The sequence below is a fragment of the Geotrypetes seraphini genome, chromosome 1 (genome assembly GCF_902459505.1).
Source record: "Geotrypetes seraphini chromosome 1, aGeoSer1.1, whole genome shotgun sequence".
NCBI classification, from domain to species: Eukaryota; Metazoa; Chordata; class Amphibia; order Gymnophiona; family Dermophiidae; genus Geotrypetes; species Geotrypetes seraphini.
Window position 1 is genome coordinate 507,432,538 of NC_047084.1, and position 26,064 is coordinate 507,458,601.

The following is a 26,064-nucleotide window of genomic DNA, read 5'->3' on the forward strand; positions in this document are numbered from 1 at the left end:
TAAATAGTCTGATGGACCACAGAACAATTTTGTTGCACCCGAAATACAACTGGCAACCAATGTAACTGCTTCAGAATTGGCGTAATTTATGCCATCCTGTCAACGCCCATTACTGCAATATTTTGTACCAATTGTAACGCTCTCTCTCTTGTTTTTGAAATTCCAAGGTAGAGAGCGTAAGTTATATGTGCTGTGGCCACATTTAGGTGCCCACAGTTACACTAGGGGCTCCTCTTATGAAGAGGCGCTAGCGGTTTTAGCGCACGCACCAGATTAGCACGCACTATAGTGCGCGCTTGCCGAAAATCTACCGCCTGCTCAAAAGGAGGCGGTAGCAACTAGCGAGCGGGGCAATCTAGCGTGCGCTATTCCGCGCATTAAGGCCCTAGCGCGGCTTTGTAAAAGGAGCCCTAGGTCTTTGACTGGAGTAGCTGTAGGCATCTGAATGTTAGGCACACTGATACTAGGTTACTGGCTAGGATTCTATAATGGAATCTGAGTGTCCAGATACTGTTTTAACCGGTGACGGGACAAAAGCGCGCCGGATAAAGACGCGCCAACATTTCAGCCCAGACAATTGTGCGCAAGACTCCAGCGCGTCGCAGTAAAAGTTAATTTTAAAGAGCTCTGACGGGGGGTGGGGGGAGAACCCCCCCTTTACTTAATACTGTTCGTGCTGCCATTGGGGGGGTGCAACCCCCCCCCCATTATACAGAAAACTTAACTTTTTCCTAAAAAAATCAGAAAAAGATAAGTTTCCTCTATAATCGGGGGTTCCAACCAGTGTTCCCGCTAAGCTGCGTTGGCCTGCGCTCACGCACAAAATATTACATCGCAGCGCAAAGTTTCTCTTCACAGCGCACACACGCGTCGGTAAGGTAAGGGGACGCACTGGGGGGATTGCACTTCCCCACAATTGCCATGCTTCGGTTCCTCTTCTTCCTTCCTTCCTCCCCCCCCCCCCGCGGGACCCTGCGGCACCATCAACTCTTACTCCCTCTAATGTCGGCCCTGCAGCTCCAGACTTCCTCGCACCTTCTCCCCTCCCCCTTTGGATCGCTATTATTTTAAATGTTATAGCCGCGGAGCTGTATCCATCAGTGGAGATGTCTAACCTCGGCCTGCCCCGGAACTCTTACTGCAGCAGCCGCCCGTCTAGGCAGGAACAGGAAGTCACTGTTGCAGTAAGAGTTCCGGGGCAGGCCGAGGTTAGACATCTCCATTGATGGATACAGCTCCGCGGCTATAACATTTAAAATAATAGCGATCCAAAGGGGGAGGGGAGAAGGTGCGAGGAAGTCTGGAGCTGCAGGGCCGACATTAGAGGGAGTAAGAGTTGATGGTGCCGCAGGGTCCCGCGGGGGGGGGGGGAGGAAGGAAGGAAGAAGAGGAACCGAAGCATGGCAATTGTGGGGAAGTGCAGAGCTGCAGGGAAGAGTGTTGCGGTACCCAGCTGGAGGGAGAAGGAAGATGAGGGAGGGAATTAAAGGAGATGCCAGGGCTTGGAGCGTAGGAGGAAGGTATGCCAGTCTAAGGGAAAAGGAAGGGGGAGATGTGAGAGCATGGAGGGGGAGCGAAAGATGGAAGAAAAGGAAAGGAGAGAGATGCCAGAGAATCAGGGAAGGGGAGATACCAGACTATGAGGAGAGGTGTGGGAGAGGGAAGGCGAGGAGAGAGATGCCAGACCAATGGGGTGAAAGGAGAGATGGAAGGGGGAGGCATACAGTTTCTGGAAGGGGCATAGAAGGAGAGAAGATGCCATATAGGGGAAGAGAGACGGCAGACAGTGAATGGAAGGAAGAGAGTTACAAGAAGATGAGGAAAGGAGAAACCACAGAAGACAAAGGTAGAAAAAAATTTCTATTTATTTATTGCTTTAGGAGACATGTGTCACTGTTTCTGTGAAGCATTGTATGCAGAGTCCAGCTTCTTGCTGGTTCAATTTAACCTTTGTCTATGTATTTTTATTTTATCCCCCCTTTTACAAAACTGTGAAGCGTTTTTAGCACCAGCCTTGGTGGTAGCAGCTCTGATGCTCAGAATTTTATGAGCATCAGAGCTGTTACCTCCGTAGCTAAAATCCACACTACAGTTTTGTAAAAGAGGGAGGGGTTAGTTTGTGATTACATATTCCTTACTAGGCGAAGGTGTTTTCTGTGTTCTGTGTGTTCGAAAGACATGGTTTTCTGTTAGGATTGACGGTGTAGGATTGATCTGTGCTGGTCTGGCTTGTTTAGTTTTACAATGGGTGTATTGATGTACTGCTCACTGCAATATGTAAGATGCTGCCTTTTCCTAGGTACTCATGTGTGACGTGTGGTTTGTTACTAAAAATCATGTTTTTCTTACAGATGGGGGGGGGTGCCAAAAAATGATGGGCCCCGGATGTTACATATGCTAGGTACGCCACTGTATGTAAAGATACCAGAAAGCTGGCGTAGCAAAAACTTCTAAGTTTTGAGTATTTAACCCTCCCACAATCTCACGGGCACTCGTTTCAAGTTTATTGAGATTTTGATTTAAACGCAATATCAAATATTTTCAATGCGTATAACAAAAATAAATTTGGGGAAATAAATAAAACCATTTGAACCAGTGTTCCCGCTAAGCTGCGCTGGCGTGCGCTGGCGCACAAAATATTACATCGCAGCGCACACGTTTCTCGTCACAGCGCACGATCGGAAGAGGCGTACGGCAGATGGCAGGGCGGCGAGAGGAGAATCGGGCGAGTTGGCTCATAACTTGCTGGCGCCCGATATTTTTGGCTCACGGTGAAAAAAGTTTGCTCACAACACCCGCCCGCTTAGAGGGAACACTGGTTCCAACCCCCCCCCCAACGGCAGGGCAAACACTATTAAGTAAACTGGGGGAGGTTCCCCCCTCGCACCCCCCGTTGGAGCTCTTTAAAATTAACTTTTCCGGCAGTGCGCTGGAGTCTTGCGCCCAATTGTCTGGGCTCAAATGTCAGTGTCGCTTTGTCTCACGCACGAATGACTGTGAACAGTTTTAATCTTTCCATGCATACGTTAAATTATTGACAACTTTACACACCTGCTTCAGCTTAATAATTTAGCAAATTTTCACTGTCATGGCACTCAAGACAAATGTTTATGTGTTTATTAAATGTATATTTAGCCCTACAGCACAACCGGTGATGTTCCGGTAACGTTTCAATAATGTTTCTTCTCTTATTCAGCACTCACTGTACACAAACTGACAATGTTCAGGGCATGCAGCTCTGCCACAGTTGGCAGAATTTTGTTGTCTTCTTGTCAGTTTATACAGACAAAGTTTATAAAATTGTCTTCTTGTAAACACAGTTTATAAAGTAGAACATGAACTTACCCGAACAAAAACGAAGAATTCTGGCATTGTTGTGTTCATAAACCTGTGGGGTCAATTTGACCCCAGGTGTGTATAATAGATATACTCACGTTAAATGAGGTTAAAACAAAAAAATTCAAAAGCTGTATTTATCACAGATGACAGGAAACACATTGTCTGTTAATATCAAAAAAGGTACCTGGAATTTGAAATCAAAATTACAATTTATAAGTGAGCAACTAAACTAAGAAGTCGGGCTGGGGTCAAAATGACCACAGGTGTGTAAGAGAAGGGTAAGAGAGGCTCTCGCTGTGCGATATTGAGACACTTAGGTGGGGCCCATTTATAGAATTGCCCTAGGAATACATATACTGTAAAAGTACATGTATGTTTTGGCCATGCAGTTTTATAATGGACATTGTCCGTTTGTAAAACACACTTTCCACATGGAAAATGCTTTAGAAAATTCTTTTTAAAGTGGCTTGGGATTTGTAAATAATTTTGTGATTTCATTTTGGGATCTCAGTGCTGATAGCCACATCTACTCATATATCAGTGAGGAAAATTACCTTTTTCCTTTCTTTGCAGTTGTGTAGAGCAGTGTTCTTCAACCGCCGGTTCGCGGACCGGTGCCAGTCCACAGAAATTTACTGCTGGTCCACAGGGCTGGCACGTGCATCGGGCCCGAAACAGTGTTTTTTTAGCCGCTGGTCCACGGTGTGATTGTTGTGGCATTATTTTTGGGCTGGCTCCCTTTTCCTCACTGCTACGGTTCCTATGCGCTTCCTACGCCTGAATCGGAAGCCTTCTCTCTGATGTTGCAACGTCAGAGGGAAGGCTTCCTGATCAGGCACGAGGAGCCGCTCCCCTCGGCTTTGTGCATTGCGTCAGTGAGGAAGAGGGAACCGGCCCGAAGATAACACCGGGGGCAGCATAAAACGGCCAGGTGGGAGCAGGCCAGAAGTTAAGGCACAGCATGGAGGGAGGGAGGCAACAAAGGTAGGGAGAATGACTTTATTTTTGAATTTAGTGATTGAATAGTGTCAATTTTGAGAATTTACATCTGCTGTATGTATTTTGCACCGTTCAAGAAGAAATGCATTTGTTTCTTTTTTCTGGGGTTGTACAGCATACAGAGTCTTGAATCTTAGGGTTTGTTTTTATATACAGTACTAGTACTTTTAGTTTGTGGTCTTGTATTTGCATGGGGTTATCTGTTTTCTGGTAGGAATGAATGTTGAGCAGTGTGCTTTGTGTAGTTTAATTTTGTGGTTAACCATTATGTATTGTTAATAAGATTATATTATGTGTGTGCATATATGAAAAAATGAATGGAAAAAATGGTGTTACAATTAGTACTATTTTGGGGACGGGGTCTGGGGCAGAGATGGGCGGGGTCTGGCCCACGACTTAGCCCAGTGTTCTTCAATCGCCGGTCTGTGGACCAGTGCCGGTCCACAAAATAATTATTTTATTTCTGCCGGTCCATAGATGTCAAAAGGTTGAAGAACACTCGGTCTATAGGTGTCAAAAGGTTGAAGAACACTGGTGTAGAGCATCCATTTCAATATTTTGTACTAAATAAATAAAATTGTTTAAATATTTGCTGCCCAGGGGGAGAAGACCAGAAATGTGGTGAAGAAAATTCCTCTTTTCCCCTCAGTGCATTTCTTCTGCACGGTACTCTGAAACTACCATTGCCAGATGTGGACATGCCTCCTTTGGAAATAACAGTATTGCTATTCTATAGAATACTCTAGATTATTTGCTTCCCCATAAAAAGAACATCTTGAGGGGGTGGGCCATTTGCATTTTGAGGTCTGCATGAAGTCTGGGAAGCTAGGCCTACTGTAAACAGAGCGACAGAGTATGGGAGGGGTAGAACTGGGCAAACATATGACAACTTGTTTTAACAAGTCATACATAGTGCCACAAACCTTAGAGAAGGCTGCCTCTGTTCAGACCAATGTCTCCTGTACTTCTTAATGTCAAATGTTAATCTTCCATGTATGTTGGTGTTTTTGGAACTGTGCATATGGAAACGCCAGTTCAGAGAGGTAAACATGCTGAAAAACTGAGCTTTTTCTCAGTATCGGTTTCATGTGCTGTACAAAAAAGTATAGTATGTAGACAGAATCTGACTGAATGCTAAGCTGTGGTCATATATACTCCTGCGTTACTGGTGTGTTTGATCAAGAAATATATGTACTTTGGACTTGAATATATTTCCTGGTTCAGTAATTCATTCAGGATGGTTATGCTAGTTGAACAAAAAAAAACCCCATTATAGAAACTGATTTTATATTTAAAGGATGAGTGGGGGAGATATAAAATACATTAGGATAATGGCTTTTTCCTTATTCTGTTAGACCAGTCCAGCCTGATAGGTTATGTTTCCCCTCCCCCATCAGCAGATGAAGGCAGAAAATTGAAATTCCGATGACATCAGTATAATAAATAATGCCACCAGGAGTATTGCCACTATTTCTCTGCCTCTGGCAGCTTGTGCAGGTTGCCTGGTAGTTCTTCTGAACAGGTCTGTGTCTACAGGGTGCAGCCCACAGCTTGAAGTTCTTGAATTTGAGCCTGGGCCTAGGCATTGTTCCCAGAGACTGGTCCACAAACCTTCCTCAGGTCAAGTGTGGAAGTGTTCTTAACTTCAGGGCCCTAAGTTCAAATGAGCTTTCTATATGAAACTGTTCAGTGACACTTCCTCCCCTTTCCTGCAGACTTTGAAAAAAAAAAAACAAACAACCAACCCCAGGAGTTGAGGCAGGGTATACTTTTTCTGTCATCTTTGCTTGCCTGTTTCAAGTTAAAAAGAAAGAAAGAAAAAGAGAGTGCTGCTGATGATTAGATATTGCTTATTAATTTAATTGACTAAGCAAGCAGAGGTCTGACTAGGGCAGACCTGTACTAGGCTCCTAATTATTTTCTCCTCAGTTGGGGGGTCTTTGTTAGGCAACTGAAGCAATGTTCATGCCTGCAAACAGATGCTGTGTGGCCCATGGAAGTTGCTGTGGTAGTAGTGACATGGCCAGCTTCAATTGATCCATTTGTGATAAGGAGAGCAAATTTCTTCAGTGAATGTTTCCACATTTTTCCTGGATGTAGCAGAATCGTTTGTGAAGTTTGAGCAGCAGAATCCTGCAGGTCTTTCTCAGGAATCAATTTTTGACAGGAGTGGTGGCCATTTTCTTCCTCAGACTGCCAGAATTGGACCTGATGCACTTTGTTTCAGAGCCCTTTGGGGTTTCAGGTTGCAGGGCTCTCTCCTTTCCCTGTGGAGCACAGGAATTGGGGGGGGGGGGGGGAATTTTAGGGGCCTGGGGCCCCATGTGGTACAGGCCTTAATTGGTTGTTTTAGAAGAGCACTAGAGAGGTTTAAGGCTTTTGCTCTAGAGCCCTCGGAGTCCATCTGAGGATCAAGGTTCTTAGGGAACTTTGACCCAGGTTTGGACGCAGACCAAGCTCCTTAAGAGGTTTGATCATGAATGGGGGCATCTAATATTAAGGAAGTCTGGGTGCCTTCTGGGATAGTAATCATTAGGGGTAGTGACACTGGTTGAGGCAAGCATTCAATCTATGGGGGTTGAGCTGAGGGGGAGGGTATATGAGGGCATGAGTGATATAGCAGTAGATGGCACTGAGAACATACCCTCAATGAGGCTGCAGTTTAGCCATCTTAAGTAATCATCTGCTCTCTAGTCAAGGGACCTCTGAGACCTGCTGTAACCTCTTTCTAAGTACTCCTACAGCCTCCTTAATCCAACAGGTAATAGTAGATTTTTATGCTGTTTTGCCTCGGTATGACCCATGAAACAATACAATCTGACTTAAATGAAACAATAGCCTATCTGACTTAAATGAAGAATTCATGACCTCAAAGTAATGCAAGAGGGCTTTACGTTCATCCAACATATGAAGTGCTTGGGAACAACTTGTCTGACTGAGAAAACTGGAAGCGCAATCAACTGATTTAGATGCATGGATAATATTATTCAAATGGAAAAGTTATCAGTTGGAAAAGACAGATAAGGATCTCTGCAGGAAGTAGTCTGCAATTCAGATACTTTCCTGGTTGAACAAATGGTCTAAAAAAACCCAGTTTTCAATAACAAATCCTTCCACAACAATTTCTTCAAAGACTCAAAAGGCAGCCTAGAAACAGGTGCTAAAGGGGTACTACCCCTTGCAGTAGGAGTCAAATTTGCTTAGCTGCCCACAAAAACAGCGCACATCTGGATGTGCAGCTACAGATAGTGAGCTATCACCTGAACCCTTAGAGAATTAAAGGCTTGACCCTGGCCAACAGCTAATAAGAACAAAAAACAAACAAAAAGCACCTCTAGGTTCCACCAAAAAAGGTAAAGACCTACACATGCAAAGACAAGAAGTGGTGGAGCCGATGGTCTGGAGCGCCAAAGTTTATTCAGACAAATGGACTAAAAACAAAAGCCAAAATGATTGACAAATTGTACACAATGAGTTTGTTTTTTTTTTTTTAAATTTTTATTTATAAAATTTTCATTCTTACAATAAATAAATAGCATAATATTTAGTTTATAATAATTATAGTTGTATGTACAATATCATATCATATATATTGAATCCCTTTCCCCTGTTATTTGTTTTTTCATTTTTCCTCATATTAATTTCTATATTTCCCTCCCTAACCCTATATTATTATTATCAATGTGTTAAGATATCTGATCTTTAGAATATTTTGTCAATGGATCCCATATTTTCTTAAAATTTTTTATATTTCCTTGTTGTAATGCTAATATTTTCTCCATTTTGTATATGTGACACACCGAGTTCCACCAGAATGTATAATTTAGCTTGGTATAATCCTTCCAATTTTGTGTGATTTGCTGCATGGCAACTCCTGTCAATATTAAAAGCAATTTGTTATTGTTTGCTGATATTGGACTTTGTGTTCTCATTGCAGTACCAAATAATATGGTATCATATGAGAGACCAATATGATTTTCTAGTAATATGTTAATTTGGGGCCAAATTAAATTCCAATAGGCTTTTATGCAAGGACAAAAAAAAATTAAATGATCTAATGTCCCTACTTCTATTTTACAATGCCAGCATCTATTAGATCTAGTATTATCTATTTTTTGCAAGCGCGTCGGGGTCCATAACACTCTATGTAATAAAAATATCCATGTTTGACTCATAGATGCTGACTTTGTTAATCTTAATCTCCAGGACCAGAATCTTGGCCATTGAGATGCAGAAATTGTCTGTCCAATCTCAATGCTCCAAATATCCCTAAGTCCAGTTTTCTTTTTTTTATTTAGAAATCCATATATTAATTTATACCATTTTGCGGCTTGGTGTCCCAAGAAATCCGCCTGGAAACATAAAACTTGCAAACTATATTGGGTATTAAGATCTTTCCATTCAGGGAACCCTACCTGAATGGCTTGCTTCAATTGCATCCATTTAAAATATTGTGTTTTATTTAGTCCAAATTTATTTTGCAATTGTGAAAAACTAAGCAAGGAACCTTCTGATATGACATCATTCAATGTTCTTATTCCTGCATTTATCCATTGTTTCCAGACGATTTTAAATCCGCCAATTCTGATCCTGGAGTTTACCCATATTGATTGATTTAGAGATTTAGCTATTGGTTCTGGTGATAGGTTACTTATGTATCTCAATGTTTTCCAAGTATCTAAAAAGATTCTGTTATCTTTATATCTCCTAGGCATTGTTATGGTAATTAGATGTTCTGGATATAAAGGGAACAGGAGCTGCCATTCTAAATACAGCCAATCTGGTACATTTTCCATGAGATCTGGGAGGATCCAATACATACCCTGTCTTAAAATATAGGCTTGATGATACCTATAAAAATTTGGAAAATTTACCCCCCCTTCCACAATTGGTCTTTGTAATGATACTAAAGCGATTCTTGGTCTTTTCCCAAACCAAACAAATTTTGTAAGAATATTGTTAAGTTTTTTATAAAATGACCCCTGAAAAAATATTGGTATCATACTCATTTGATAACAAACCACAGGCAATACCATCATTTTAATTGTTTGAATTCTTCCCCACCAAGAAAGATGTAATGGATTCCATTGCTCACACATTTCTGTTATTTTTTTCAATAAAAGTTTTTCATTCTCTTTGACTGTGTCTTCTATTGTATTTTTGATCATAATTCCTAAGTATTTTATTCCATCTTCTTTCCAAATAAATGAATATGGGTCAAATAGTCCTTTCGTACAATGAACATTAATTGGGAGGACTTCAGATTTGCTCCAATTAATTTTATATCCAGAAAAAGTGCCGAATTTCTCTAATAAATTAAGTATACATGGAATAGTAGTATCCGGTTCTCTTAAATATAATAAAATATCATCTGCATATGCAGAAAGTTTAAATTCCCAGTTGGAAAACGTGATTCCCTTTATCTCCTTAGTCTTATTTATTGCAATTAATAAAGGTTCTAAGACAATATCAAAAAGTAATGGAGACAAAGGGCATCCTTGTCTAACTCCCCTATGCAAATTAAATCTAGTTGATAAATTATTATTAATATATAATCTTGCACCAGGAGAGCTATACAATGTCTGGATCATTTTAATAAAACCGGAGCCTATACCAAACCATTGTAAAGCTTGATACATAAAATTCCATTCCACTCTATCAAAAGCTTTTTCTGCATCTAAAGATATTAGAAAAGCTGGATCATTTATATTTTTTGCTAAATTTAATGAGTGGAATGCTAGTCTAGTATTATTTGATGAATGTCTTTTAGCAATAAATCCTGTTTGATGTACATCTATAATGAAAGGAAGAGCTTTTGCCAATCTAAGTGCTAATACTTTAGCCATTAATTTATTATCCACATTTAATAACGAAATTGGCCTGTAATTTGAAACCAGAGTAGGATCTTTGTTTGGTTTTGGTAAGACTATAATTATCGATTCTGCCATAGTACCTGAAATATTTTCATTCTTTATTTGATATTGATATAAATTTAACAAATGTGGTAAAATGATATTTTGAAATGATTTATAAAATTCAACAGTATACCCATCTCCACCTGGAGCGGATCCAACTCTAAGAAACTTCAATGCTGTTTCTATTTCTTTTAAAGATATAGGATCTTCTAAACTTCCTTTTATATGATCCGGAATATTAGGTCCAAGAAAGGAATTTAAGAATGTTAATCCTTCTTGTTCTTTATTTTTATAAGAATTAGAAGTGTATAATTCTTTATAAAAATCAAGAAATTGTGTTATAATATCTTTTGTGCTGGTATGTGTGTTACCTTGTATATCTTTTATTGCAATAATCTTAGATTTTCTTTTCTTTGCTTTAAGAAAATTTGCTAATAATTTTCATGCTTTATTTGAATTGCCATAATATTGTACTTGTTTATTGAAAATGTCTTTTCTCACATATTGAGAAGAAATCTCATTATATTTAACTTTTACTTTTAACAACTCTTGTAATGTATTGTTTTCCCATTTTTTAATTAATTTATTTTCTAATAATTTAATTTGTTTTTCCATATCTTCATATTGTTTTTTAAGTTGTTTTTTAATAAAAGCTGAATAAGAAATAATATTTCCTCTCATTGTTGCTTTAAAAGCATCCCATAAAATTTCTATATTAATGTCATCTGAAGAATTAAGTTGAAAGAATTCTTGCATTTTTACTTTAAGATCTTCTAAGGGTACAGGAGCTGGGAGGAGGATACAAGATGGCGGACGCTATGTAGCTGTGCTCGGCAGGCTTAGCGTTTTTTCTTCAAATTAATACTTCAACCAGATACTGTACTTACTTGTCGGAATGCCTCATGCAAAGAGGAAGGGGAGTGTGAGAGCGGGTCATTTGCCGCTGCTCACATCGTCTCCAGCCCAGCAGTCAATTCAGCGGTTTTTGCAGCCGCTGATCCCCAGCCGACGCCCAGATGTCCCCGCGGCGGGAGAGTTCCGCGTCGGACCCGAGTGAGGGAGCACTCGGGTCTTTGGACTTGTTGACATCGTTGTCTCCACCGCATCTCTCTGCGCCCCCATGTCCAGCAGAGGCGCAGAGTGTCGAGCTTGGCCCCGAGGGAGAGGAGTTGGAGACCCCGGAGCAGGCAATGGGAGGAGCTACAGCCCTAGCTGGAACGCTGGGAGGAAGGGCTGCCGAAGGAGAAGGAGCACCAACAAGCACCCCAGCAGTGACACTGGAAATACTTTTGGAGGCTATCAAGAGAATGGATGTGAAGGTGGAGAAGACTGCCTCAGATGTTGAGGTAATGGTTAAGAAAATGGATAACTTTTCTGAAAGTTTGCTAAAAGTTAAGCAAGAATGCATGGATAAAATACAAATTGAGTCAGCTTCACTGAAAAACTCAATTACCACCATTGTTAAAGAACAAAATTCTACAGCCCGTAAAATAGAAATGATTGAGAACTTTAACAGAAGATTGAACTTGAGAATTCTAAATTGCCCAAGGATTTCGGCAATATCACCTATTGAGATTTTTAAAAAATTTTTGGTAGAATGTTTGAACTATCCGCAAGATCAGATTCCGCCTTTAAACAAAGTGTACTTCTTACCTACTTCAAAAAGAAATTTAGATATACCTAAGGGTGAGAATTTGGCTACTGATAAAGATCTGCAAAATCTCACGGCAATATTAGAGGAATCATCTATGGAAGTTAAAGAAAGAGGAACTTTAATTGTTAACTTTATCTTTGAACAAGATCTTAACGCAGTTATGAGGTTATTCTTTAAAAAGTCTGGATCACTTTTTTGTGGTCAACGTTTATGGTTATATCATGATGTAACTAGAATAACCCAGGAAAGAAGGAAAATGTTTTTGGGCATGAGAGAAGAGACAAGGAAGCTAGGTGCTACTTTTTTGCTAGCTTATCCATGCAAATGTGTCATTAAGTTTAAGGGCCTGAAATATGTGTATTTTACACCAGATCATCTACGTTCCTTTTTAGATCTCAAAGGTTTATCTAGTGGAGGGAATGTAGCTTAAAGGAAATGCTGGGTTCTAGCGTTTAAGTCTTTACTTTTATTTCTTTGTTGTATCATTGTAATATTACTCCTATAATATCTTTGTTTTCTTTTCCTCCTTCTAATTGAGGTCTAAGGAAGAGTTAAGTTTCATACATATTTATTTTAAAGACTGCAATGTTTAATGATGTTTTTCTTTTGGAACATGATTCTGTATTTCTAAATCAAGTAGTTATACTTGTAAAGTATGTTAAATTCAATAAAAATAAAGTTAAAAAAAAAAAAAAAAGATCTTCTAAGAATTTCGAATCTGCTAATAAATCATTATTAAATCTCCATATTGAATTAAATTGATCAATATTATAATTCTTAAGGTTAATCCACACACCAGCATGATCTGAAATTATAATGGGATCTATAACTGCTTTTGATACACGCTGCGCTATGTTATTAGTTACAAAAATATAATCAATTCTTGAAAAAGATTTATGGACCTGAGAACAAAAAGAATATTCCCGATCATTAAAATGAAGGATACGCCATATATCTATTAAATTACAAGATTGTATTAAATTATCTAATCCTAAAGATTTTATGATTTTACTTGGTTTCTTGTCCACAATTGGATCCATTACAGCATTGAAATCTCCAGCTACTACTAAGTTAGAAGTAGCCAGTGGTAGTAATATCTGTTGAATTTGATTAAAAAACTCCATTTGGTTCGAATTAGGAGCATAAAGATTAAATAAATCCAGGGTTGTATTTCCCAGATCCATTTTAATATGTATCCATCTTCCTGAAGAGTCAGAATTTATTAATTTAAAATCAGCTTTGCATTTCTTATTTATTATTATCGCTACCCCTGCTTTCTTCCCTATTGCCGGTGAATAAAAACATTTTGATATCCATCCTTCTGTTAGCTTCCTAGATTCAGTGTCCGAAAGGTGTGTCTCTTGTAGGAAATAAATATCTGCTTTTTGCTTATGGAGAAAACCTAATAATTTTTTTCTTTTTATAGGATGATTTAAGCCATTGACATTAATTGAAAAAATTTTAATATCCATTTACTTTTGTAATTAAAATTTGACATGAAATCATATGATTATTATTTTCAGATATCCACACATTGTAATAATATATTTTCCCCATTCTCTTTCTTCCCCTCTTCCCTCCCTCCCCTCCCTTCCCCCCCAATATTATCTGTGTATGCTTGGCAACACGCATCTTAGGTCAGGTATCAAAACACTCCACAAAAGTCCATTTCCTGTTAAGATTCAGATATAAGTCACAAATATATCATATATTACTAAATAACATTAACAATCCATATAATATTTAAACATTTTGCCTTTTTTTTTTTTTTTCCCCAATGTTAAATTTAATCTTTTCAATTATTATTTTCTGTATCATTTTCATATTTTATAACTATTATTATATCTTATTAATTCAGATAATATGAAAAATATTGTAAATTTTTTTTTTTTTTAAATTCATATATATCACCTTTATATTTTCTAATTCTATTTCTTTATAATATTTTTAAGTAATATATAAGTTTATGAATATATTCTAGATCCTTATAATTCTTTTAAACTTATATATTATATAATGAGATGTTTCATTTCTTTGGAAAATAAACAATGTTTCACATATGTGTGCTACTTGTACTATGTGATTTTTTTTTTCCCGTTCCAGAGCTTCCTTCCTTCATTATACAGAGTCATACCTCATTCATATAACATACTTCCTAGTTTCATTTTTAAGATATATCAAAGTTAAAGATGTGTCATTCCATTATCTTTATTCATCCAAGTAAATATTATTTTTTCTTCCTTTCTTCTTCTTCGTATTTTTTATATCCAGAGTTTGTGTTCATGAAAGACATAAGGCAACAAGATGAACAGTCTAAATGATAAATATTGCAGCAAAGATCTATGTCAATAGAAGCAACTGATGGCAAGAAACCCACAGTGCAGCTAAAACATATGGCAGCAAAGAATAGCATCAATATTATGGACTGTGTCAATTCCCTCCCCCACTTCCCACCCCTTTAAGAAGTCACGTTAGGTTTTTTTTATCACTGGCCTTGGTGGAAAAAGCTCCGACGCTCATAGGAATTCCTTCAGGATATGCTGTAAGGTCTGCAGTTTATCTTATATATAGTGGGTCCTCTAACCTGATTAGCTGGGGTTTGAGTTGATTGAGGCAGGAAATTAATGACCAACAGACTTTCCTGCCTCAGTCACCTCAAACCCCAGCCAATCTGATTATAGGACCCACTGTATATAAAGACAAACTGCAGACCTCACAGCATACCCAGAAGAAAGCCACAGCATGATGCTTGAAACGTCGATTCTACCTACCCAAACCTGACAAGACCTAGACAACTGCAACAATCGCATAACCTGCTTGTCCTCAGAGAAAGTAGAGTTATTCACCTGTTGTAGATGTTCTCCAAGGACAAGCAGGACTTGTATTCTTTTGTCCCCTCCCACCTCACCTAGGAGTTGCATTGTTTTACTGGTCCTGCATGCTTACACTGGGCAGGATGGTACTCACATATGCAAGGTGGTATGCTAACAAATGTTTCTTAAAGTGCAAGAATGCTGGATAGTGTCTGCATCAGGGCTCCTTTGAATGACATCACCCATATGCGAGAATACATATCCTGCTGTACACGGAGAACACCTGCTACAGGTGAGCAACTTTTGCTTTACTAAGGTACTGCATTTAGGTATATGCATTTACACTTGCCATGGAAATGTTGTGTTTGTACCTAAATGGTGCATAAATGCTTCTTTATGCTACTTTGCTATAATGGCAATGATGTGCTTAAGTGCTTTTATAGAATTTGTGCTTAGCGTGCTAAATTTAAGTACATAACTTTGATGACCTCTTTTGAACTGACCCCTAATATGCTTAGACTGTCACTGTTGAGTCAATTGGTGACTTGCATGCACCCACTGAGATGGGTGTCATGTAATGGAATAAGCACTTATGCAGGCTGCTGAATGGAACACACAGAGAGGATTCCTTATATATGCCAAATAATGGGGCTTTTACTGTGTGTGTACAACATATGCCAGCTCAAGTGTAAGAACATATCTTGCACCTTGTAGTACGATCTGCTTACTAATGTTCTGTGGTTTACTTCCAGGTCCTTCAACAGCTTTTAAACCATTGCAAGAAAAAGAAGGACAAAGTTCTCCTCTTCTCCTTTTCTACCAAGGTGAGCTTATAGTTCTTTGAACCCAGTAGTAACTCGTAACACATAAAGGGCTAGATGCACTAAAGATACTGACTGGATCGCAGTTGGTCGATTCTCTGACCGATTCTCGAGGAGCGATTGATGTGCTATCAAGTTTGAATGCAAATGGTTTGCACACAAACAAGACAGATCAATCGCTTAGTGAGCGATTGACACGTGTGCAGAGCCCTAACAGCTGTGACAGAGGAAGCAGCCTCCTGTCACTGCTGTTAGGGCTTCTTCTTTTTTAATGGCACAGATGTTGTGTGTGTGTTACTCCATTTAAAAAAAAAGAAGAAAGCTCCCCCTGTGCTGACACCCCTCCCCCGTCTCTCCTGAATCATTCCCATCCCCTTCTCCAAAAATAGGCAGGAGGGATGCCCTTGGTAGGGGCCTTAGACGACTGAACCAGTCAGGGCCTTTGGTCCCTCCCTGTACATCACGTGACGCACCGGGGAAGGGAAGGCCCGTCATTTAAGACTGCCGGGCCCAAAGCAGGAGCCTCAGAGTGGGCTTCCTGTTTCCAACTTTTTAAAAAGGTATGGGGGAGGTTCAGGGGAGTGGAGGGGGGCATCCAGTGGCAGGAGAGAGTGGGCATCCCTCCTGCCATTTTGGGGGGTTTGGAGGGGACAGTGGCTTGGGGTGCCTGGTGTGGGAGGGGGGCCCATGGCGCAGGGGTGTTCTGTGTGGCAGGCGGGAGTGGGCACTCTCCTGTCAATTTTCTCTCATGACGCGTTTGTCTGAAGTCATTCGGAGGGCCGTCATCGGCGGTGGAGGACTTTTTTCTTTATTTCTTTTTTATGGGACAGATATTTTGCACGTGTAACACAAAATATCTGTGCCATTGAAAAAAATGAAAAAAAACCCTACCCAAAAACCAGGCAGACCTGTTGGTAACCAGTCAGTTTTTGTGCATCGGATCGGTAAAATCGATCATAGCTAAAGTTGTGAAAACAGGTTTAGCGACAATCGCTGACTTTAGTGCATCTAGCCCAAAGTATTGGGGAGAGAAGCAGCTGTCAACCACATTGTGTACTGCCTGGTCAATTTTTCCTTGATAGGCTTTATGAAAAGAAATCAGGCATTGTTATTGCAAAGTCCTGAAGTCAATTTTTTGAAAAAAAATTTAAAATCATTATTTTATTCATTTTGAAAGTATGTTTTACATAGAACAGATTGAACTCCACATCCCATAGCAAATCCTGAATTGGTTTATCTCTTAGGGACCCAGTATTTTAAATATACTATATATAACATAAGATGTGTCCCTCTAGAGCAGGGGTGCCCACACTTTTTTGACTCGCGAGCTACTTTTAAAATGACCAAGTCAAAATGATCTACCAACAATAAAATTTTAAAAAAACACAACGCACACATAGAATTGTTAATTATCATTCCTATTCCGGGGTTTTTTCAAAGAGGTCAAAGCAGATGACTCTATGCACTGTCACCTCAGTAACAACCATACAAAAATAGACAAAACCCACCCCCCTCCCTTTTTACTAAACCACAATAGCAGTTTTTAGCGCAGGGAGCTGCGCTGAATGCCCAGCGCTGCTCTGGACGCTCATAGGCTTCCTGCGCTTAAAAACACTATTGTGGTTTAGTAAAAGGGGACCATATTGTAAAATATAGACAGCAGATATAAATTCAGACACATTTTGATCACTAAATTTAAAATAAAATCATTTTTCCTACCTTGTCTGGTGATCTCATGAGTCTCTGGTTGCACTTTCTTCTTCTGACTGTGCATCCAATCTTTCTTTCAGCTTGTATGATTCCTCTCCTCCAAACCTCATTCCCTCCCTCAACTTTTTCTTCCTCTCTCCCTGCCCTTTCTTTCTTTCTCTCTTCATGCCCCCTTTCTTTTTTTTCCTGTTTCTCTTCTTTCCTTCTGTCTCCCTGCCTGCCCCCTTTCTTTCTTTCTCCCTGCCCTTCCCCAAGCCACTGCCACTGCCGCTGCCATCAGAGAACAGGACCCAAACGCCACCAACGGATAACAGGCCCCAAAGCTGATACCGACGACGCCCCATGCTCTCTCTGCTTCGGGCCGATCAATCTTCCTCTCCCCGACGTCAATTCTGCCGTTGGAGAGGAAGTTCCGCCCAGCCAGGCAGCGATTGGCTGGCCCGAACTTCCTCTCCGACGGCAGAATTGACGTCGGGGAGAGGAAAATTGATCGGCCCGATAGATCGCCAAGGTAAAGGGAGTCCTGGATGATCGACTCACTTTGCCTTGGCGAGCTACTGGTCGATCATAATCGACCTATTGGGCACCCCTGCTTTAGAGATTACAATGTTCCACAAAAGAACCATAAAGTGAAAATAAGTAAAAAAAAAAAAAAAAAGAAAATTTTAATTCTGATATAGATCTGTAGCATAAAATGAATGTAAGTCCCAGAAGAGGTGGAATTGGCCAATATGATTTCTGATTCAACCTTTTCTGGCTTGTAAATCTCCTCTATATAATTATGCACAATCCAGGAGATACATATCAAGCTTGTACTATTCAGTTTTACATTGTGAAGCTAAAGGCAATATAGAACAGAGGTTCTCAACATGGGGTACACATAACCCAGGGGGTACATATACCATTTAGAGAATGACACGGGGAAAAAATCTGTCCCCGTCACCGCCCCGTCACCGGCCCACCATCCTCTGCACCGCCCCGTCACCGCCGTTCCCTTCACCGCCCCGTCACCGTCACCGCCATCCCTTTCACCGCCCCGTCACTGCCACTGCCATCCCATTCACCGCCCCGTCACCGTCCCCGCTGCATCCATATAAGCCTTAGTACTGTAATATTTAGCTTATTCCTTTCTTATAAATCAAAGTTCCTGCTGCTGAACTAGAGAAAGAGATGTTCAGCTGGCAGGGCTTTGTTTATAAATTTTTATCAACACAACTAATATACTATTTTATCCTAAAGCAAAAAATAAATAAATAAATATAATTTTTTTTTTCTACCTTTGTTGTCTGGTTTCTGCTTTCCACATCTTCTCATTGAATTCCTTCCATCCACTGTGTGTCTTCTCTCTGCGTCTTCCATTTGCTGTTACTGTGCCTCTCCCTTAACCCCCCCCCCCCAATTGGTCTAGCACCCATCTTCTTCCCTCCGCTCCCGCATAGTCTGGCATCTGTCTTCTTCCCACTCTGTCTTCCACATTTTCCTTGGGGGTCTGTTCCTCTCCACCCTCCTTCAATGTCTGTTCTATTCCTTTCCACCACCACCCTTCCCTCCCTCCTTTACCATCTGTTCCTTTCTACTACCCTTCAGCTCCTCTCGCGTGGCCTATCTACCTTCCTTCCTCTTATTTTCATGGCACTTTACAATGTAATTTGTGCAAGCCACTGGAGCCTGCAAGCTCGGTCCCTGTCCCATCCCCACAAACCATCTCGCTTCTGTGCTCCTATTTTCTCCATTTCTAATATCTCCCCTATGTATCTGTCATTGCCCCCCCTATGTCCATATACCATCCCCATGGCATGTCCCCTTTATGTCTCTGTCCCTATGCCCCATGCACATAATTTCCCCTCTTTCTGTTACCTTCCTGTGTCCAGATTTCCCCTATCTTCCTCTTCCATACCAGTGTGTCTCTTCTTTTCAACCCCATCTAGCTTTTTTCCCTCTTTCTTCCCCCCCCTCCCCCTGCTTCTAGCATCTGGCTCACCTGCCAGTCCTTCCCTTTCTTTCCTGCTGTGGGTTTTTCTTTCCGACTTCATCCCCTTGGCCCAGAATCCTTTTCCCTTTCACTCCCTCCTTCCAATTTGAGCCGGGAACACTAGCGATCGCACGGTCCCCGCAGCCACTACCTGCCTGCCCAATCGATCCTAGTGTTTAGCCAGCTCTCTCCCTTCTCCTCACCTTAGTTTATAGGTTTTCTTTTTCGGCGACCTGCACGCTTTCCCAAAGAGCCGCGCACGCGCGGCTGCTCAGTGTTCAATCTTCTGCTCTGCTGCAACTTCCTGTTTCCGGTTGCGTCAGAGCAGAAGATCGAAACTGAGCAGCAGCGGGTGCACGGCTCTCTGATAGCGTGCGGGTCGCCGAAAAAGAAAATCTACAAACTAAGATGAGGAGAAGGGAGAGAGCTGGCTAAACACTAGAATCGATTGGGCAGGCGGGTGTGAGCTGCGGGGACCGCGCGATCCTTCATGCCTCACTGCGGGGACAAGACCATTCACCGCCCCGTGGGCGGTGAATGGCCTTGTCCCCGTCGCCGCAGCGACTGCTAGTTTTCTTCCCCGTTTTCGGCGGGTGACCCGCGGCTAAAATGCGGTGGCCGCGGGTAAACCGCCACCGTGTCATTCTCTAATACCATTGTCAGGGGGTACGCGTCTCTGGCTCTATTTGTCTCCCAACTTCCTTCTGCCATTGTGTAGATCCCAGGACTCCCGCCTTCCTCATCTTCTCTTTCTCCTCCCGGACCAGCAGCGGCAGCTCATTGTGGGCTAGATTCTCAAAAATCCATGTTAAAAACCAACGGGCCGATGTCACAGCCATTATTCTAGCGATTTTAAAAACACCCGAGTCATTCTCCAAACAATGCTCATGCAAATGAGGTTGGCGGAGAGTAGAGAAGATTTGCTAAATCTGTATTTGCCCATCGCTGGTGATAGCGATGGGCACATGCGCAGAATAAATGTAAAACCCCCCCCAAAGAAAAAAAACCCAAAAAACAAATCAAGCCACCAAAGTCAAGCAGCCCTCCAGCAGCAGGACAGATGCCCACTCCCACCCCCCACCCCGAACCCCACCCAGCAGGTGCCAGATCCATCAGTAAAATTGTTCATTCTTTCCCCTATTTATTAACAGCAATTTGCAATGACCTACCTTCTCAAATAAGATCCTGTCTATCCTTTCAAGTTTTTTGAAAAATCCTGAAAACTACTGTTTCAGCATTTTCTAACAGATAAGTTTCCATGAGGTCAATTCTCTCTATTAACTACAACAACTGTTAACTGAGTTAAGCCTAGTTTCTCAGGGATAACCATAAAAAGCATAAAAAAACTAGTCCCAGTGATATTGCAAAGAATTAGCCTTTATGGTGGTTATGATGACCGATTATATAACTACTATGTAACTGCTTTTCTGCTAGCTGCTAGATATACTGGAAAGATACTGCATGGCATCTGGACTAGAGCACCGAAGACTTGATGGAAATACCAAGGCAGAGGAAAGGGTGAAGATAGTAAAAGAATTCAACAGCGTGCAAGATGTCAACATTTGCCTTGTTTCTACTATGTAAGTGAATTCACTTTCAGAGCAGATTTATTAGCTCATGCCTAGAGCCACATGCTATTTACAGGCATCTTTAATTGGAGGTTTCATGCATAAGCACGCTAAAGCGCTGCCTTGTAGAATAATGCCAAGTGCTATAGCCCATTACTTCAAGGTGAGGTAAGCGTGTGTAGACCATGAATGTGGCACCATGGGATGTGTAACTTTTGGAATATTATCAGTTACGTACATTACCTGGCACACTTAGATGCGGCACATTACCTGGCACACTTTATACCTGCCAAGGTGGTGTACAATCTAAAAGAAAGGAACTACAATATTTTGGATAGGTCAGAGTCAGTCATTCTAAAGCTAATCATATCATGGACAGACATAGAAGAAAAAGGGATGGGGAGAGATAAGAGGGATGGTAACAGAACTGCAAATCAAGCAGCTGTCTTCTCAACCTGAGAATGCTTGGCTAAATCACCATGTGTTAACCACAGTTTTGAAGTTTTTGAGCAAAGATTCATTGCATATAGTTAAGGGTAGAGAATTCTATAGCGCTGGGACAGTACAAAAAATGGCGGAGTACCTTGTAGACTCCAAATAAGCATATGGGGGCGCAGGGAGGACTAGTTAATGATCATTGAATGAGCGTAGTGAACGGGAGGGTGTGTGTGGGATAGTCAGAGAGTGGAGATAGGTAACTCATAATGTAGCGCCTTGAAGGTAAAGGATCATGCGTAAGGTTTGGCACTCAGTATGGGTTTATGACTTGGGTGCATTTCTACTGTTAAAAAATTGTCACTAAGCATGGCCCATTGTAGCACCTAAATCAAGGCACCAAGTTATAGAAGTGAAGGGCTTATTTCTAAAATCTGCTGTCCATATTAGCTGCATTGAACTTGGAGGGTTTTGAAAATAGGCCCTTCAATTGCCGCCTTTGTATATTGTGCCAGTTCTGTATTGTTGGTTTGGGATTTTTTTTTTTTTTAAGTTTGCCATTGTTCACTAGGAGTCTTTCCTTTGGTAGACTACCAGCCTTTGTACAATTTTAAATAAATAAAACAAAATTCAATATTTACTGTTATCTATTTGTACAGGAAGAAGATCCACAGTTGACTTTTGACAGAGTAACAGTCTTACAATGTTTGAATTTTCATGGCCTTACATGACTTTTACATGTGTAAACCACAGATTAACTTGCTTTATTCCTCCTTTCTGGCCAAATTAATTTTTTACTGCTAACAGTACTTTCACAATGTATATAATCTTAACTCATAGAAGACAGGCACTTAGAGAAGCGTTGATTAGAATTTTCAACACGTACACAAGTATACTAACACAGCGCAAATATGGAAGGGCACAAAAAACTGATTCCAGCTTATCTTTTACTTTAATTGGTGGTGGTGAAGTTGGCAGGATGAGATGGAGCGTACCAGTGGGTGAATCATGAAGGGGATAGTTACTAATATGTGTTAATGAAATAATGCACAATTTGTCTTCTTAATGAGTGTTAAATGGCAAAATTGTGCATTATTTTGCTGTAACACAGTTTAAAGTACAGTAAGATGCAAAATAATGAGATAAAATTGCATATAGAGCACCTAATTGTTATGCAAATTCAATGGCACAGCTTGAATTGAACACTGCAAGTTACCTTAATTTTCTTGTCTGGGGGCATTGTGCCTGAAAACACAAGATCCAGTGCATCTGGGCACCATCTTAAGGGACTGGAGCTTTCCAGAGGTGAAGCATGCTCCCCCTTCTCTCCCCTGAAGAAAATCCTCCATAATCCCCTCAAAAAGGAGGCTCCTCCCTGAAGATATTACCACTGAAAGCCGACCCTCTCAACCAAAGCCCCCACCCTGCAAAGGCTCTTAGGGGTCACATTTGATCACATAAAGAATACCTATGAAAAGAAAACATGGTACCGTCAGCAGACTGCTCAGCTTTTCTTATCTTATGATCTCTACAAACTTAGAATTTCAATAGCCAAGAAAACTTTTTGAAATTAATTGGTGGTCTTCCTATCACACAGTTATAGTCTGGTTGGGTTGTGCTAATAGACACAGTAAAAAAAAGTTCTTTAGATCAGAACTATGGCAATAATGGTTGTCAACTTCCACTCCCTCTCAGTTGAAGAGATTTGTCACTGTCCTCCATTCATACCTTCGTATTTTGCCCTGTTTGGACAGTGCGTTTTATGAATTTGAACAAGCAGTTCTACAAAACCTTTTCAGTTTTACCATTGACTGTCCAGGGCAGTCCTTGCTATATAAGTTCCCACCAATGTGGCTTATTTAATCCTGCTTATCAACGAATAAAGTGTAGTTGATTGCCTGGAACAATGGTTCTTCAAAAACAGCAGGATAAATCAGACACACAAACCCTCCCTCCTTCCACAGACATTGCCTTCTAAAGTTTTGTACACAGACTGAGGGGCCTTGCAAGATAGCAGCTTCATAGGAACTCTTGAATCCGCACATAGAAATCTTCTTGGGTCTTCTTGTGTTCAGGAGATATCTCTGTGATGATGGATGATATCGCCTGTTACTCTGTCTTATTTATCCTGTAGCCTATAAAGAACTCAAATAAACAGATAGAGGAACCAGTTCAAAAAATACTTTCCACTTTCAACGGTGCTCAGAATCCAAGATGGAATGTAAGAACTCAGAGTGGGGGATTAACCCCTACCAGAACTCTTGTGGTATCTATCATTGCACCATGACTGCTGTGAAAAGTTGTTTTGAAACATTGAATAAAATAAGTGATACTTTGTAACTTGCACACTTTCAAATTGCTTATAATGTATGAATGGTTCAAAGGTTAAGTAACTTAGCTGAAGATTGCTGCTAGCGTTAGTTTGGCTGGGTCCTGACGCGTTTCGCCTTACTGGCTTCCTCAGAGAACCCGCATACAATCTTGCATATTGTTATTTATCCTAAGAAAGACAGAAAAGTATGGTACATGTAAAAATGGGTGTAAAAAACTCAAATTCATACCAAACTCTCGGCGCAGGAGGCAGTGTACCTGGTTTGAAATCAGTTAAATTTTCTTTTCCTGTCACATGAGCGCTCAGCTGAGCACCCAATATTTATGCTTGAGAAGAGATGTCAATTAACTAGTGGAGAAACGCCCACCACTCCACTTCTTTATTCAGTCCCAAAGGACAAAATGGGGGGTCCTCGGTCCAAGGGGAAACGGCCCCCGAAACCTTAATTGGGGTAAATAATGTCTTTAATTTATCTAACAGGAGTCTTTCTGTCAGTGAGATGGCGGTGTTGTCCAAGGGGTTGTCTTTTGTTCCATTTGCAAACTACAACCCATTGGACACTAGAATTAGTTTGTATAAACTTGTAAGAAAATGTAACCTTAAATTATTTTTCCAGGATAAGCCCAGTGATTCAGGACTTGCTGGGTTGCATAAACCCTCGACCTGGAATCCTCCTGGGGCCCTGGATCCGCATTTACAGGTTTTTTACAATCTGGTAGAGCAGGATATCGCCATTTTAGAACATCAGCCTTCACATATTAGGCGCAATATGTCACCTGAGATGGTGCAATCCTTACGATCCCTGTCTCAAGATGCGAATATTGTCATACGTGCAGCAGATAAGGGCGAGGGTATTGTAGTTCAGGATACTGAAGCTTATGTGGCTGAAGCCCGTAGACAGCTTAGTGATAGACAGTATTATCAAGCATTACCCCGCGACCCTACTGTAGACATTGCTGACCTTATCCACCACACTCTCCTGCAAGCATTAGAGAATGGGACTATCACAGACAGAGAGTATCGGTTTCTCCATCAAAAGTACCCTACTATTCCGGTGATATATTTTGTTCCCAAAGTCCATAAGAATTTCACCTCTCCTCCAGGGCGTCCCATAGTGGCCGGCATAGGGTCCGTGTTGGAACCTCTGTCGGACTTTGTAGATTTTTACTTGAAACCTTTAGTCTCGGGTGCTAAACCATATATCAAAGACACCACTTCTATGTTAGTTTGGTTACAGGAGTCACACTGTATTCCTCAGGGGGCTCTTATGACCACTCTAGATATTCAGGCTTTATACACTAACATCCCTCAAGATAGTGCAATTGAGGTAGTACGTAAACATCTTGGTACTTTACAGATGTCTAATGCCAAAGTGGAGTTCTTAGTCACTATTGCCAGCATAGCATTAAGACACAATTATTTCATGTTTGATGCTGAATTTTTTCTGCAAATTCGGGGCACAGCGATGGGGGCCACTATGGCACCATCTTTAGCGTGTTTGTATGTATCAGATTTTGAGGAGTCTTTTATTTATTCATCTGTATACGCTTCCGAGCTTTTTGTATGGAAGCGGTATATAGATGATGTATTTCTGATTTGGACAAACACTTTGGAGATGTTTCACCAATTTTTGAGTTGGCTTAACACATGCGACCCCCATTTACAATTTACAGCAAGTACCTCATGTACCAATATAGCTTTTTTGGACATTCAGATTTCCATTCATGAGGGAGTTTTCAATACGTCTATACACTGTAAGCCTACAGATCGTAACACCTTGCTTCATTATGACAGTTACCATCCTCGTCATTTGAGGAATAATTTACCTGTAGGCCAGTTTTTGAGGCTCAGACGGTTGTGTAGTACCAAAGACGAATATAAACTCCGGTCTGTTGACATGTGGAATCGTTTCAAAGAACGTGGATATCCTTACAGTATTATAAAAAAGGCTTACAAACGGGCCTTATATGCCCATCGTACATACCTGTTGCAACAACCCCCTACACAGTCTGAGTCACGCATGGTGTGCACGTTACCTTATTCATATAAAGCTTTCAACATCAAAAAAATCATCAATGCCCATTGGCACATTCTTCAGGTTCACGAATGTTTAGCACAACCCCCTCTTTTTGCATATTCCAGGGGAAAGAACTTATGGGACAGTGTGTCCCCTTCACAATTCACGAGTACAGCAGTGGTGCCTGCAACTTTACCATCTAAAGGACATTTTAAATGTGGCCATTGCATTGTTTGTGCACAAGCATTGGAAACTTCATGCATTCGTCATCCTAGATTACCTAAGAAGTATGTTTTACAACAGTACTCAGATTGTGATTCTCAAGGGGTTGTTTACATGATTTTGTGCCCATGTGGTCTTCTCTATATTGGACATACTACCAGAAGTGTTAAGACTCGCATCATCGAACATATGAGTAAAATCAGGAGGGGAGATATTAATGCTCCACTTGTGCAGCATTGGTTGGCCGTTCCGCACCAAGTACAGGAA

The 26,064-nt window shown here is 40.8% G+C and overlaps 1 protein-coding gene across 7 annotated transcripts in view; it reads left to right on the top strand.

The window, feature by feature from the left end:
• Window positions 1-26,064, top strand: part of ERCC6L2 (ERCC excision repair 6 like 2) — a 257,095-nt gene that overhangs the window by 130,645 nt on the left and 100,386 nt on the right. For all 7 annotated transcript variants that reach the window (XR_004537579.1, XM_033928177.1, XM_033928167.1 and 4 more), the window contains 2 exons: window positions 15,473-15,544; window positions 20,658-20,803. Coding sequence is in view for 6 of the 7 variants with exons in the window: in XM_033928177.1 (XP_033784068.1) it covers window positions 15,473-15,544; window positions 20,658-20,803 (218 nt within the window). In the remaining variant the exon portion in view is untranslated. The remainder of the gene's footprint in view (window positions 1-15,472; window positions 15,545-20,657; window positions 20,804-26,064) is intronic.